This window comes from Oncorhynchus mykiss, chromosome Y (assembly GCF_013265735.2).
Source record: "Oncorhynchus mykiss isolate Arlee chromosome Y, USDA_OmykA_1.1, whole genome shotgun sequence".
NCBI classification, from domain to species: Eukaryota; Metazoa; Chordata; class Actinopteri; order Salmoniformes; family Salmonidae; genus Oncorhynchus; species Oncorhynchus mykiss.
The window spans coordinates 7,242,149-7,259,100 of NC_048593.1; the positions used below are offsets into that span (position 1 = coordinate 7,242,149).

The 16,952-nt window shown below is 41.2% G+C and overlaps 1 protein-coding gene across 5 annotated transcripts in view; it reads left to right on the forward strand.

Annotated features, from left to right (window-relative positions):
• Nucleotides 1-16,952, forward strand: part of LOC110509573 (FCH and mu domain containing endocytic adaptor 2) — a 96,714-nt gene that overhangs the window by 50,509 nt on the left and 29,253 nt on the right. For 4 of the 5 annotated variants that reach the window (XM_036968253.1, XM_036968252.1, XM_036968254.1 and 1 more), the window contains exons 9-17: nucleotides 1,454-1,498; nucleotides 1,825-1,897; nucleotides 2,471-2,495; nucleotides 2,761-2,817; nucleotides 2,904-2,964; nucleotides 3,331-3,506; nucleotides 9,684-9,708; nucleotides 12,622-12,664; nucleotides 12,884-12,963. In XM_036968253.1, coding sequence (XP_036824148.1) covers nucleotides 1,454-1,498; nucleotides 1,825-1,897; nucleotides 2,471-2,495; nucleotides 2,761-2,817; nucleotides 2,904-2,964; nucleotides 3,331-3,506; nucleotides 9,684-9,708; nucleotides 12,622-12,664; nucleotides 12,884-12,963 — 585 coding nt within the window. The remainder of the gene's footprint in view (nucleotides 1-1,453; nucleotides 1,499-1,824; nucleotides 1,898-2,470; nucleotides 2,496-2,760; nucleotides 2,818-2,903; nucleotides 2,965-3,330; nucleotides 3,507-9,683; nucleotides 9,709-12,621; nucleotides 12,665-12,883; nucleotides 12,964-16,952) is intronic. The other variant, XM_036968255.1, reaches the window with a different exon arrangement.

The window sequence follows — 16,952 nt, forward strand, 5'->3', positions numbered from 1 at the left end:
AAAAAAACAAAAACATCATGTCTACTTATTGAATTATCACTATATGCATTATCATTGGTTTTTGAAGACTGAGATGGAGCCAACTCACAAGCTCTGTGTGTTTTAGTGTGTGCGTGCGCTCTCGCTTACGAGAAGGGCAGATCAGGACCCTGTCTGCCCTCTAGGATCAGCATGGACAATTTGCCGTCCGTCTGACCGACCGACCGACCGACCGACCGACCGACCGGATGCTGTCTGTTCCTGCCAAGCTGTGTGTGTGTGTGCGACATTCACAACACTGCCAGCAGAGGGTCATATTCACCACGGGCTCGCACAACTACCGTATAACCATGTGACCGACGGTTATGGATGAAGACTGTCATGAAAATACAATTTAACCGTTTAAATTGCTGTTTTTGTGGAGCAAACTGCTGACTGAATAGCCGACGGCCGGGCATTCATTCAGTTGAGTCCGTTTCTGTCTGTAACATGGACCCTTAACAACTTATTGAAACTTTGTTGCAACTTGCGAAAACAAGCAAGTTGTTGTAGCAAATGAGTCGGTTGCCTAGGCAACACCCCCCCACAATGTAGCAGCAGGGCATGGACGTTCTAAACCTGGCAATTTGACTGGTAAACTCGTGTACACTTGCAATGGCTGCTTGGTATTGTCATGTAATAATTTTCATGGTGTTGTAGAATGTTCATTCAAATGATGTTAACTGATGTGGCTCATGCAATGGATTTATTTTGTATTTTTATGTCAGTTGAGTTTAATCCACAAATCACGGCACATTGATGGGTGCACTTCCTGCTTTTACTTCCTATGGGTACACTCGCAATGACCGCTAGTCTACCCGTTTTGCCATCATTGACTTGAATGAGGATGCCCATTCTATTAATTATATTTCTTTGTCAGCACATGTAGTCCAGAGAGGAGAAAATGTGCGTAAAAATATATATATGTTTTGCTGTTTGAGCGGTTATTACAATGACAGCGGTCATTTGGCTGGACAGTTACCGTCATCCAAAATTCCATGACCGTCACAGCCCTACATTCACCTCTTAAATGCCAAATGAACCTAACTTATTGTTTCTGTCTTATCAGGAGACTCTAGAGAAGGGATTATTCATTATTCAAAACTGCAAACATTTCTCCCCAACCCATTGCAAAAATGGGTAAAATTGCATGAAATCGGTAATAAAATTGCTAAATATTCTCTCCGCCCCATGGCAAAATGTGTAGAATTGCAGCAAACTTTCTTTAAAACTACCACGTTTTCTCTACGCCCCATGGCAAAATGCATAAAATCACTGGAAATGAACTCTTAAACGTATTTCACTTCGTTCCCCTAAAAGGCTAGGACCAGCTCTGACTGCATGTGTGGGTCAGGATGTGGGTAAGCAGACCTGCGAGCCACTGCAGCCCCTCTAAATGGCAAATGAACCTAAATGATTGTTTCTGTCTTATCAGGTCCTATTGAGTTTGAGGAGTGCAACACTGCCATCGCCACTGAAGGTAAGTCTCACACACACTCTGCTTTTCTATAGTCTATTCCCACCTCAATGAAACAAGCAAACCAACTGAGAACTGGATGAAAATCTGAAATAAATGTGAAAAGTCAGACTTTATATTTTGCAAATAAATGTTGGTAACACTTAAAGTCTAGATGTTTTAAGTTGTCCGACCTCTTCCCAGCTCAATTGTGATAAATCTGAAGAATTGAGTGTTTCTAAAAGTTGATGATTTATCACTTTTTTTTTTCGGTTTGGAGTTTGTCACTCATATTTGTCAAAAAAATACATTTGTTCAGTCTCACACGCACTCCTTTGGTTTGTTTCTAGGAGCCAAACCCAGAAAGAGAAAAACATACGCCTTCCCTGGCCGCCGGAAAGACAACAAGGACACAGACTCCACGTGAGTGTACAGTTTCTACTTTTACACTTTGAAAAGTATTTATCAAGGATTTGTAAGTCGTTTTTATACTGTTAGTTATGTACTTTCCACTGTCTGGGAATAGGATGGGATGGCTTTTAACTGAATGATTCTGTTTCAAATTATCCAAGATAAATTCAAATGATCTTGCTTTTTAATGGTGGTGTCCTGTTTGACTATCTCAAATATCTCAAGTAGTTTCACGTATACATTTCGAAATACGTATTCAGATAGAATTTGAAAATGCTCATGTATTTGAAATAAGTATATGAAAACTCTTTGAAATAGTAGGCTATTTATAGGATATGATTAGAAAATACGTTTAAATACTTCCAATAGAAGTAGTTGATTTGGCCAAGTTATTTGAAAAATACACAGAAAATACAAATGTAAATAACAAATAATCAAATACTCATGTAACCCAGGTTTGGTGTCCTGATAGATGATACTCCTTTAACTTCGTTGGACTCCATGATAAAATGTTAAACTTTTATGACCATGGCTTTTTTATGAGTATGAAACTACTCTTGGTTGTTTCTTTTGGCATGTTCTCAGGGAGTCGACAGAAGTTGAAGCTGCTGTGAGTACCCTTTAGTTACATACTTTAAAATGGAATTTATTTGAATTCGATAGTATGTATGATACTGTGTTATTATACTAGTGAATTATTTTGTAGTGTTGTCATCATGCAATAGTATTGCAAATATTTGTCAATTATTGTAGAAATTGTCAAAGTAATGAAATTTGTTGAAGTTATAGTAATCCTCTCTCTCTCTCTCCCGCTCTCTCGCTCTCTGCCTCTCTCACTCTCTGCCTGTCCCTCTCTCTTCTTCCCTGGGCTGTAGAATAATGCCAACGGAGCTCCTCCTGGGTACTATGGCACCATAGACTTCCAGAACGCTGTGAGTGTCACACACACACTAACAGCAAAATACCACAGCAAGTTATGTGCATTAAATGACTCAATATTTTGTCGTGTCTCTTCTAGAATGTCCCCACGGTTGACGAAGATGGCTTCTGTATCAGACCAGAAGACCGCAACGAAAATGATATCCTCCAACACTCCTCAATGCTTTACACTGTTCAAAAACTCTTTGTATTCAAACGCATCTTATCATTCCTTCTTGCACCGATCCCATTCTAATATGCATTCAATAAGATGTACCTGTTGGTTTCATGTTACCGTAGTAACCGTAGCCTAGTGGTTAGAGCGTTGGACTAGTAACCGAAAGGTTGCCAGTTCGAATCCCCGAGCTGACAAGGTACAAATCTGTCGTTCTTGCACCTGAACAGGCAGTTAACCCACTGTTCCTAGGCCGTCATTGAAAATAAGAATTTGTTGTTAACTGACTTGCCTAGTAAAATAAAGGTAAAATTAAAAATGATCTGTTCTGCTCCTTAACCGTGTGTTCCACATGCCAAAGAGAACTCGTTCTATTCATCGAGTGACTCGGAGGACGAGGATGAACCCAGGAAGTTCCGCGTGGAGATCAAGCCGGTGGCGCCCAACAACGGGACGCACCAGAGCCGAGCCACCATCGACGAACTCAAGGCCTCCATCGGAAACATCAGCCTGTCTCCACCAACCACGGTACCTCAATTCTGTGGTCTTTACAACTTAATTTGATAGAAACCTGTTGCTCCACAGTTCTGTCAGAGATTCCACACACATATTGTAGACAATCACAAACGTTTTGGTCTTCTGTTGCTCAGTTGGTAGAGCAGCATGGTGCTTGCAATGTCAGAATAGTGGGTTCGATACCTGGAACCACCCGTAGGTAAAATGTATGCACGCATGGCTAAAAGCATTTGCTTAATGGTGATATTATTATTATTATTATATATTCCAATATATTATGATCACATTTTATTTGTCACATGCGGCGAAGACAACAGGTGCCGACCTTACCGTGGAATGCTTACTTACAACCCCTTAACCAACGATCCAGTTCAAGAAATAGAGTTAAGAAAATATTTACTAAATAAACTAAAGTTAAAAATAAATCAAAAGTAACACAATAAAATAACAATTACGCAGCTGTATACAGGAGGTACCGAGTCAATGTGCGGGGGTACAGGTTAGTCGAGGTAGTTTGTACATGTAGGTAGGGTAAAGTGACTATGCATAGATAATAAACAGTGAGTAGCAGCAGTGTAAAGACAGGAGAGGGGGGGGGGGGGGGGGGGGGGGGGGGGGGGGGGGTGTCAATGTAAATAGCCCGGGTGGCCATTTGATTATATATCAGTCAATAATGAAGGAGTCCTCCATACTTGAATACTTTCAAAAGACCAAGAAAGAGATTTGGGATAAAGGAGATCCTATATCCTACAATGTTAAGACCAAGAAAGTGATATACAGTACTACCATTATCACTTTAGACATGTACATATAAAACAAATTTATTCTGATCTGTATCCTATCTAACTCCATAAGATGTTTCCTCTGTACACTTCATCTGGACCCATTCACTGACCTTAGTATTTTTGCCTGAGGAGCAGTACAGTTTATGTCCGTCTGTCCGTCTGTCTGTCCCATCTCCTCTCTAACACTAGGGGGCAACAGTACATTGTATTTCACCTGTAAGTTCTGGGAAACGGGTACTTATCAAAAAGCTCTCCTTGCTGACAAACATTATTAGACAGTCACTGTATCGTTCATATTTGAAAGTCGTTCATGAGGTATTCCGTTCTTCCTGTTTGGACCATTGTCTCTATTCTCTAAGATGAGTCACTAGAGATACCTGTTTTTTTCACCCCATCTGCCGATGTCGCACTTCTCCATCTGTGTTGAAAGATAGAGCTAGAGGTGGTGTTCTCCGTACTTTATGACCCCCACCCCACAAGCGTCTTGGGACTTGTCAGAAGTCAGTCCTGCCGATTTGTCAACTTCTTTCTGTAGCGTCCGAATAGTTTGGGCTACACACTATACCCCTCTGTGGAAAGGTGCGTATCAGTTGTACGTATTACAACATATCAGTTGTTTTTCTCTACGATGCCCACAGGCCTGACGAGACTCATCTGAAGGTCTCCCGGTTCCAGTTTTTTTTTTTAATATGGAAGTAGTGTGTGTATGTATATATGGAGACTGTAAGGGGTTAAATATATGTTGTTGTTTTTTTAAATGTTTCCTGATCTTTCTTATATCTCTCAGATATAGGACAGACACTTCAGAACAAACTTCCTTTAGATTTTTTAGGGGGGGCTATCTGTTGTTACATGTAGTGAATCTGTTATTCAGTGCATTTGTATGGGCTAATAGCAACATGATCTTTGGTATAGCATTCTTAGAACAATTCCATATAGCTTAGACAAGGCTTAGACTGTTTAGTGCCAAAAATAAAGGGTTAAGACTTTGACGTGTGTTTGTACGCTCAAACCGGTGTGATTAGAACGCTTATTTAGAACGTCCATTTACGATTGACGCAACAGTCAGTGATTGAGCTGGCCATACTGTTTTTTTCACAGAAACATTTTGCAAAGACAGTCTTTACAACGTTGTGTCCTCAATGTGAGCCGTTTAGTAGCGACATCATAACACAATTAGTCGTAGCGCTGGGTAAAGAGTGACCTAACACAGGCTGTCATATTTAGCTAACTCTCGGGTGACAGAAACCATAATATGATTTAGCTAATAACAATTACTATTTACAATTCATCACACCACAGGTGACCTTACCAGTGATCGAAATAATTTAGTAAACTACTTTTTTTTTTTTTATCTGAAGTTATCAGACAATGTGTAGTTGTGTTCGCTGCCATGTTTGTTTTTTCGTGTCAACCAAAGATTAGAAGTTACAAGATGAGTTGGGTCTGTTTTACAGTATGCATGTTGAAGGGGGTGTGTCATCTACCATCATTCACTTCCATCATTCATTCAGTTTACTCGAAAGTTGAGTGAACCATCCTTTCACCTCATTTTGTTATAATATCTTTGGCCAGATTGCATTGCAAACATGGCACCACACATAGCTGGCAATTAACTTAGCATTAGCTCATCATAATCAGTACAACCTTCAAAAAAGTATTTTACACACATCATACAGTATGTGTCCATTACAATCTATGCAAAATCGGAATGCATGACTTGTCACCAGTACTTGAAAATATGTGAATAAAACAGTAAATACATTATGCTCCATACATTCATACGGTGTGCTACAGAAGAAACGTCAACACAATGTTCAGAAACTATAATGATAACGTAATAAGGCACTTTGATAGGAACGCACACATCCAAAGTTATTTATTAGTAGTGAAAGCAATGCGGGTGCCAGCCGGAAAATGTGCCAGGGAGGAAAAAGTTTGTGCTTGATCTCTTGTCGAAGAGATCCGGCTCAGTAAAACCTCAAAGGTACATTTTCCGCAACAGTGAAATGGGCTACTTCTATGTGAATTAATGAGGAGGCGGAACACACCTCAATTCAAACTGTTGTTTGAAAATAAAACTTGTTAGAAAATAATTTGAAATTGGTAAGTTGAAACCTAGCCTATAGATAATTAGTAGGCAGCGTGCCTTGGTTTGAATGCAGCGTGGGTTAACTGTCCTGTTGCGTAACAATCACATTTTGGAACAGTGAGTGCATTCTGACATCACACACATAAAAATAAAAACTCACGCTGGGGACGACCGTTAGAGATATTTGGAACTCACACATGGAAAGGTTAAATACATTTAAAAAAAATAAACGTTTCCTGATCTTTCTTCCATCTCTCAGATATTGGACAGTCACTTCAGAACTTACTTCCTTTTAGATTTTTGGTGAATTTTTTGGTGAATCTGTTATTCAATGCATTTGTATGGGCTAATAGCAGCAAGGCCAAACATAATTTTGATCAAATGTTTTTGTATATATTTTTTAATACTTCAGAGTCTTAAAAATTCAAAATCAAAGAGCTAAATAATCCTTGGTATGACTTTCTTAAAACAATTCCATCTAGCTTAGTAGAACCACCCCCCCCCCCCCCCCCCCGGCTTAGACGGCAGCAGGGATGCCGCTTCTGTATAGTTAGTTGCGTGGTGTTACACAGTAGAGTCAGTAGACAAACACACACCACTTCACCCTGCTGTCACATCATGGCATGGCATGGGATAGGAGGCGCTGGCATGCAGAGACTGTCAGAGCTGCACTGCACGCAAAGCCTGGCCTGACCTTTGACCTTTCTGCCTGGAGTTGAGCTCTCCGTTCAACCTTAACTGACTAGCCATAAAATCTCTCAATGTCTGAGCCTCTGTCTCTCTCTCTGTCTTTCTCTACCTGCCTGCTCAGGTTGGAATTAGCGCCTGCCATTAAACTTCACTACTATGTGCGTGTTTGTGTGCGGTAGGGGGCACGCTCAGTGTGCTGATTCTAAAAGAGGTCGTGTGAGTACCCCCCTCCCCATATCAGCGAGAGGAATCCTACTGCTCACTAAACAACTGTCACGGAATCTCTCTCTATCATTTTCTCATTCACTCTGCCACGCTCTCTTTATCTCTCTCTCTATTGGTCTTTTGCGCTCTTGTTTTATTAGGGTCATTTTGCTTCTTGGTTTGGACATTACTTGTATGTGATTATTTATGCACACTTTATAGGGTTTAGTCGCCCATTAAATGTGACAAAGTGTGTAGAAATGTTTTTCCAGGTATGTTTTATTCATACAGTTTGTTTTAAACAGAGTGATTCCACTTTGGTGAAAATTCCTACATTTATGGATAATTTATTGATATTTTCTAAGCATTAAGGAGTATCTTGAGGAAAAACATTCTATGGCTTTTCCACGGCCTGAACTTCTGACTTGGTTCGCTACAAAGAATATTTTCTCAGTCCAACGACAGAAAACAGCAACCTACTGTTTCTTTTTTTTCTACTTTGTCTTTCAGCTAAATACTGGACGATTCCCTCCATGTTTTCTCTTTTATCGATACCTCCTTTAAATCTCTTCACCATTTTTTTTCCCCACGTTAATGTTGAAGGAAATGTTCTGTGCTCAAAGTTCTTAAGTTAAAAAATCTAGGTGACGAGACGAACATTGCATCATCTGGTGTGAATTATTGAAGACACTTTCCTTTTCCTTCTTCCTCCCCATTCGTTGCTGTTCGTCTTTCTCCTTTTCCTGCCCGGTACACTTCTGTGCTTCTTGTTCCTTTATTGAAACCACAGTTGGAAGCCGGAATGGTGTGTGCCTGTGTATAGAAGTCTTGATAAGGTGTGTGTGTGTGTGGAGATCTGTAACGTTTGTGTTGCTGGCTACAGCTGTGATTGAACCCATTTGCTGCTTAGTGCCTGTGGGACTAAACCCTGACCTCACAGCGCTATGGTGGTTTAACGCTTTAGCTGCGTCCCTCTAAACCCCCTTCTGGTTCTCTTCTTCTCCCTCTTCCCTTTTTCCCTCTCCTTATCTTTTTCAGTGTGTGAATATAGGCTTTATTGGGATTGATGGTCTTAGTTTCCATTGGGTCACACAAAAGTACATGCAGATCTTCTGTTGGTTGCCACGACAACTGGTTTATGTCCTCTGTTAGGGAGCTAGACTAGCAGTGTCAGTATCTCTGTCTCTCCCTCTGTGTGTAGTACCTGATTGATCACAGTGCAGGGTTAGATACTGTGTCCTCTCTGTTCTGTGCAGCTGAATCCCTCCCCCTAGGTTTAATGTGTTATGTGTGTTTGAGGCTTAATCCCGTGATTTACTGTCTTTTAACACTGGTGTGAAAAAGTTAATAAAGTTTCCATGTATCAATTACACAGTGTACAAAACATTAAGGACACCTGCTCTTTCCATGACAGACTGACCAGGTGAATCCAGGTGAAAGCTATGATCCCTTATACATGTCACTTGTTAAATCCTTTGCAATCAGCATAGAAGGTAGATGAAGGGGAGGAGACAGGTTAAAGATGGATTTTTAAGCCTTGAGACAGTTGAGACATGGATTGTGTATGTGTGCCATTCAGAGGAAGAATGGGCAAGACAAAAGATTTACACAATGTGCCTTTGAACAGGGTATGGTAATAGGTGCCAGGTGCACCAGTTAGTGTAAAGAACTGCAACGCTGCTGGGTTTTTCACACTCAACAGTCTCCCATGTGTATCAAGAATGGTCCACCACCCAAAGGACATCCAGCCAACTTGACACAACTGTGGGAAGCATTGGAGTCAACATGGGCCAACATCCCTAAAGAACGCTTTCGACACCTTGTAGAGTCCGTGCCCCGACAAATTGAGGCTGTTCTGAGGGGGAAAGGGGGCATTCAAATCAATATTAGGAAGGTGTCCTTAATGTTTTGTATACTCAGTGTATACTCTTAACCGTTTGGGGCAATTTGGGGGTCACCACTGATAAATATAACCTGTACCGCACATCTCTGTTTTTAGGAAGTATTATTCAGAAAGTAAGTTATTACTCAAGTGTTGATTCTTGAAGAGCAATACATTGAGGAACTTTGTGCTGTCATTTTAAGTAGGTCTAGTTTCAGTCCCTGTAAACAGGCAAAAGTGAATTGACACCTGCTCTGCTCAATATCTGTCCTAAGGCTAGGCAGTACTTAAGCCACGTCTTAAAATAATTTATAGTCTGTGATAATGACATTTAAGTACGGATGCTTTTCAAGCACATTCCAGATACAAACATGTTTTACATACGTTACGGTATCTACTTCAAATGTACTTTCCTTGATCTTTGGTTTGTTCTGGATTTGCGAGTCTTTTTTGTTGTTGTTGTGAAATGAGGGCTGAAGTTCAGTGTGTGTGTAACTTGTCCGAACTGTAGTTAATTAGTGTGTTTATATTCTCAGGGTCAGATGCGAAGGAATCAATCCAGTGAGTATTTTATTTTACACTCCTCTCTCTCTGTGTTTCTGTCTCTCTCGCTCTCTCTTACCATTTGACTTTTCAACTTCATTTTTCTTAGCTCGGTCATTTTTGAAGAGGTTCGCTCTTCTTTTTTTCTCCCAAAATCCTAGCGACCCCGCCAAAACCAACACATCCCCAGCGAAAGTAAACATAGTTTGTTTTTTATGTGTGTATTTGAGAAATGACTTCCATTCCCCCTCTAAGCTACGAGTAAGATGAATTGCTTAATTGCTTGTTTCTGTTTTGCATGTCAGAAATTATATTTTTCCTCCTGCGCTTTGGCAACAATTTTGTATATTTTCCTACATTTGATTTTCTGCTTGGACAAATTAGTGCTTGAACAAGTTAATTAATTTTCTATGGAGGAATGCAACAAGTCACGTAGTCTCAAACTGTGAACTCACTATGAAGTATTAGTGGCGGTTAGCAAGTAAAGAATGAAGAAAGAATAATATATTAAGTATATTATTTATACACACTATACATGTACTGTATACATTGTTCAAACCCCTTGACTTAGTCCACATTTTGTTGTTACAGCCTGAATTCAAAATGTTATAAATATAATTTTAAATATCTCACCCATCTACACACAATACCCCATAATGACAAAGTGAAAACATATTCTTAGAAATGTGTTCTTTTTTTTCTTCTTTTTTTAAATGAAATACAGAAATCTAATTTACATAAGTATTCACGCCCCTTTTCTATGACACTCCAAATTGAGCCCAGGTGCATCCAATTTCCTTTGATAATCCTTACAACTTGATTGAAGTCCACCTGTGGCCAATTAAATTGTTTGGACATGATTTAAAAAGAAACACACCTGTCTATATAAGGTACCACAGTTGACAGTGCATGTCAAAGCAGAAACTACACAATGAAGTCCAAGGACTGGCAGTAGATCTCCTAGATATATCTGGGGAAGGGTATGAAACAATTTCTTGAGTTGTGAAAATCTCCAAGAGCAATTGAAAAAATATGGAACTACCCAGACCCTGCTAGAGCTGGCCGTCTGACCAAACTGAGCAACGGCGAAAGAACAACCTTGGTCAGGGAGGTGACCAAGAACCCAATGACCACTCTGACAGAACTACAGAATTCCTTGGCTGAGATGGGAGAACCTGCTAGAAGGACAACTGTATAGCACTTCACCATTCTGGGCCAACTGGGAGAGTGGCAAGATGGAAGCCACTCCTATGAAAAAGGCACATGTCAGCACGCCTGGAGTTTGCAAAAATGCACGTCAAAGACTCTGAAAGCATAAGGCAACGGATTCTGTGGTCTGATGAGACAAAAATTGAACTCTTTGGACTGAATGCAAAGTGAAAAAAACAGGCATAGCTCATCACCTGTCTAATACCATCCCTACTGTGAAGCGTGGTGGCAGCATCATCCTATGGGGATTATTTTCAGCAGCAGAACTGGGAGACTGGTTAGGATAGAGCATCTACTAAATTATAAACATAATAGGGGGAACAGTGAATGGAGCCAAATACAGGAAAATCCTTTGAGAACCTGGTTCAGAGTGCAAAATACCTTAGACTAGGGCAAAGATTTAGTTTCCAACAGGACAATGAACCCAAACATACAGCCAAAGCAATGCTGGAATGACTTCAGAACAAGAATGTGAGTGACCCAGCCAAAGCCCAGAAAATCTGTGGAAAGACTTGAAGATTGCTGTTCACCGCCACTCCCCATCTAACTTAACAGAGCTTGAGAAAATCTGCAGGCAAGAATGGGAGAAAATCTTCAAATCCAGATGTGCAAAATGATCAAATCAAATTGTATTGGTCACACATACACATGGTTAGCAGATGTTAATGCGAGTGTAGTGAAATGCTTGATATAGACATACCCCAGACAACTCAAAGCTGTAATAGCCGCCAAAGGTGCTTCTACAAAATATTGACTCGGGAGATATTTCTGTATTTCATTTTCAATAAATTAGCAACATTTTCTGAAAACATGTTTTCACTTTCTCATTATGGGCTATTTTGTGTAAATGGGTGAGAAACTAATCAATTTTGAATGTGATATGAATACTTTCTGAAGGTTTAAATAACATCACTTTATGATCCCTTTATTCATATTTCCATCATATCAAGTTATAGTTTTAAAGTATTTTATCCATTTGATAGAGTTAAGGCTAATCCTCCAATTTTTTTATAGAGTTTAAGAGTGATAGTTCAATCCTTAAGACTGTTACTGGGTATATTTGGTAGAGATAAGAAATTGATAGTCATGCGTTCCACACGTGCTCAGGGCTTTTAGGAGTGTACCCCCCCCAGGGTTAGGCTCTCAGGTGCCAGGTGAGTACTATGTACCTCTCTAGTCAGTTTGACCTCCCACCACCACACTCCATGCCAGGTAGTCCTCCTGACCTCTACCTCAGTCCAACTGCCACAGCCTAGGCTAGTGGACCATACAGTACCTTGGCTTATTCTGTTCTCTACATCTAAAGCAAACATAATAACATAATAACAATGCTATTAGAAATTCTTCAAAACTAGAATATTCTAGTTAAAGCTAGAGCTTTGCTAACACTATGGATATGCGGCTTTGTGGCTATATTTGCCACGGTCTTAGAGAGGATACACGTAAGTTTAAGTAGTTTGATGTAGATCTGAACAAATATGTGTCCAAGGAATGTCTTGCTGGTGGGAAACCTCTGCTTCACATAGCACCTAAACACACATTCTAGTTTGAGCCACGCAGAGCACTGCAGCCCTGTCCTTTAACATGGGCTCTCTGCAGTGTGTTTTATGTGCGTGTCTGGTTGGGTATGTATGAGACAGGGTTTTCCTCTGCACCTATGTAACCTTGTGTGTGTGTGTCCCGAGGTTAAGTCTGTAATTTGTATGTTCTTTCTTCAACCAGGCGATGAGTTGGGAAAGACCAGGATTCCAGTGTCTTTCAACGAGTAAGTTGATGTCCCTTAACTTTCGCAGTTAAAAATGGGCTCAGAAACACTCACAGTAAAAGCTCCTTGACTGACACCCTACTGAGTGCCCTTCTCTCACTGTTTAGTAATTGCTCTAATTTCCATGTTTCTTTCTATCCCTACCTCTCCCTTCCCCCTGTCCCTCCCTTCCCCCTGTCCCGCGCTCGCTCTCTCTCTTGCTCTCTCTCGCTCTCTCAGCAGTAGGCCTGCTTTCAATAATGACCTTCTCTCTCTGGATCCTTTCGGCCCGACCCTGGGAGGCTCCTCCTCATCAACAGGTAAGCCCCGCCCCCACCCACCATGTTTTTCCAGAGCTGTATAAACAGAGTTTCAATGTACTCCTATGGGTGGCTGGGTGAGTTCGGTGCCAACCATGGGGTTCTATCTAGATCACTTTCCTAAAGTATGGGTCGTGACCATGTTAATGGTGGGTCGCTGTGTGTGTGTGTGTGTGTGTGTGTGTGAATACATTTATTTATTTAATATTTGTATTTTTTTAAATACTTTTTACCCCCTTTTTCTCCCCAATTTTGTGTTATTAAATTGGTAGTTACAGTCTTGTCTCATTGCTGCAACTCCCGTACGGACTCGGGAGAGGTGAAGGTCGAGAGCCGTGCGTCCCCCAAAACAGAACCCAACCAAGCCGCATTGCTTCCTTGACACAATGCCCACTTAACCCGGAAGCCAGCCGCACCAATGTGTTGGAGGAAACACCGTACACATGGCGACCGTGTCAGCGTGCACTGTGCCCGGCCCCCCACAGGAGTCGCTAGTGCGCGATGGGACATGGACATCTCTGCCGGCCAAACCCTCCTCGAACCCGGACGAAGCTGGGCCAATTGTGCGCCGTTGCATGGGTCTCCCGGTCGCGGCCGGCTGCTACAGAGCCTGGACTCGAACCCAGAATCTCTAGTGGGACAGCTAGCACTGCGATGCAGTGCCTTAGACCACTGCGCCACTCGGGAGGCCCTTGTATATATTTTTTTATGATCTCAGTCGGGGTCTGAACTTATTAGAATAGTAGAATGCACAACGTGCAATTAGCAGTTTTTCTCTTGTAATGTCAGTCACTAACAGTCACTCAATTAGCCATGTCAGCTAACAAGTGTTAGATTAGTAAGTTAGTCTAGCCAGTTAGTCTAGAAATGATATCCGATACCCACCGGACATGTAGGGCATATGCCCAGGAGCCCTGACCCCCAGGGTGCCCCCATTTTGATTTTGGCAAAATGTCTGGAATTGCAGGAATTTATCTTTAAAACTGCAAAGATATCTCTCCACCCCATGGCAAAATGAGTAGAATTGCATGAAACGTGCTTTAAAACAACACATTTTTCTGCAAGCCCCAAGGCAAAATGAGTAGAATTGCATGAAACGTGCTTTAAAACAACACATTTTTCTGCAAGCCCCAAGGCAAAATGTGTAGAATTGCAAGAAATTAACTTTAAAACAAAAATGTTTCTCTCTGCTGTCAAGAAGGGAGTCACTATATATATTTTGTGTTAAAAATGTTTTTAGACCTTTCATTATGGGGTATTTTGTGTAGGTGGGTGAGATCAAAAAAAAACAAACATTTAATTCATATTTAATCCATTTTGAATTCAGGCTGTAACACAACAAAATGTGGAATAAGTGAAGGGGAATCTGTACATTCAGAAGGCACTGTATAGGGAGGAATGGTCTATGATCCCTCCCAATATGTTCTCCAATCTTACAAAACATTTTAGAAAAGAGCTTAGTCCTCACAAGGGGAAGGTGCCGGAGTATTGAAAACAGGGGTGCCAATAATGTTTACCCATATCTTTTTTTATATATTTTTCATTACTTGTTTTAACAAAATCCAATTTTCTTAGCAATTGTATTAGTATAAAATAATATCAGTAAACCGTATGTTTTGCACGTAATATAGCTCATTTGTAGATTTGATTTTATAGTCTTTTTTTTCTAATTTATTTTTGCTCATTTATCGAGGGTGCCAATCATTTAGGTCATGTTTTCACTATCATCTCAGACTACTACTGATACAGACATAACCCCACACAGCTCCACAGGTAGGCCAGGCAGTCCCCTGCAGAGCTCAACAACATTAGGAAGCTCCTACTGTGTACACATTACACATTGACATCAGTCTTCCTCATACATATCTTATGTTGACAGGGAACTCTCCAGTGCTCATGTTTTGTGTACTGTTTGTATTGGTTATGAGTTTTTAATAGATGTGACCTTTATTTTTTATTTTTTTTTAAATTTGACTTAAAGGTGTCATGTGAGGAGGTTTTGTTCATACCTTTATTTTGCGGTGTATTTAATTTTACAGATTTTTTGTGTGGAATTCTTGTCACAGTTTTGATTAGTATGCATTTGGCTGTCTTCAAATGTAAGTACAACCCCCCCCCCCCCCACACACACACACACATGTATGTTTACTTTATTTAGCATCTCATTTACATCCCACTTCTTCTCGTTCACTCTTTCCTGCCTCACTCCAGTACAGATATGTGAGAACCTGTTTTTTAGTGGCAAGGTTTATGTGGTGTGGTGTGACCATCAAAACCGTGTGTGTGACTAGGGCTGTTACGGTGACCATATTACAACTGGCGGTCACGAGTCATGATGGCAGTCAAATTCCACATGACCGTTTAGTCATGTTTAGGAAGGCCACCAAAAATTCTGAAATTTCCATCCACCAACTACAACATTTTCCGTCAAGTTAGAACTGCCAAAGGTGGCGGAGTTGCAATCTACTGCAGAGATAGCCCTTCAGAGTTCTGTCACACTATCCAGGTCTGTACCCAAACAGTTCGAGCTTCTACTTTTAAAACTTTCCAGAAATAAGTCTCTCACTGTTGCCGCTTGTTATAGACCCCCCTCAGCCCCCAGCTGTGCCCTGGACACCATATGTGAATTGATTGCCCCCCCATTTATCTTATGAGTTCGTACTGTCATACTGCTAAACAGGGATGCCTAACACCCCGACCGTTCCTACAATCTAAGCTAGATGCCCTCAATCTCACACAAATTATCAAGGAACCTACCAGGGACAACCCTAAATCTGTAAACATGGGCGCCCTCATAGATATCATCCTGACCAACTTGCCCTCTAAATACACCTCTGCTGTCTTCAACCAGGATCTCAGCGATCACTGCCTCATTGCCTGCGTCCGTAATGGGTCTGCGGTCAAACAACCCCCCCCTCATCACTGTCAAACGCTCCCTAAAACACTTCAGCGAGCAGGCCTTTCTAATCGACCTGGCCCAGGTATCCTGGAAGGATATTGACCTCATCCCGTCAGTAGAGGATGCCTGGTTGTTCTTTAAAAGTTATTTCTTCGCCATCTTAAATAAGCATGCCCCATTAAAAAAAAATTGAACTAAGAACAGATATAGCCCTTGGTTCACTCCAGACGTGACTGCCATTGACCAACACAAAAACATCCTGTGGCATACTGCATTAGCATCGAATAGCCCGCGCGATATGCAACTTTTCAGGGAAGTCAGGAACCAATTTACACAGTCAGTTAGGAAAGCAAAGGCTAGCTTTTTCAGAAATTTGCATCCTGTAGCACTAATTCCAAAAAGTTTTGGGACACTGTAAAATCCATGGAGAATAAGAGCACCTCTTCCCAGCTGCCCACTGCACTGAGGCTAGGAAACACTGTCACCACTGATAAATCTACGATAATCGAGAATTTCAACAAGCATTTTTCTACTGCTGGCCATGCTTTTCCACCTGGCTACCCCTACCCTGGCCAACAGCTCTGCACCTCCTGCAGCAACTTGCCCAAGCAATTCTCTTTCACCCAAATCCAGATAGCTGATGTTCGGAAAGAGCTGCAAAATCTGGACCCCGACAAATCAGCCGGGATAGACAATCTGGACCCTCTTTCTAAAATTATTCGCTGCAATTGTTGCAACCCCTATTACTAGCCTATTCAACCTCTCTTTCGTATCGTCTGAGATCCCTAAAGATTGGAAGGCTTTCGCGGTCATCCCCTCTGCAAAGGGGGAGACACAGTAGACCCAAACTGTTACAGACCTATATTCATCATGCCCTGCCTTTCTAAAGTCTTTGAAAGCCAAGTTAACAAACAGATCACCAATCATTTTGAATCCCACTGTACCTTCTCCACTATGCAATCTGGTTTCCCAGCTGGTCATGGGTGCAACTCAGCCACACTCAAGGTCCTAAACGATATCATAACCGCCATCGATAAAAGATGGTACGGTGCAGCCGTCTTCATCGACCTGGCCAAGGCTTTCAACTCTG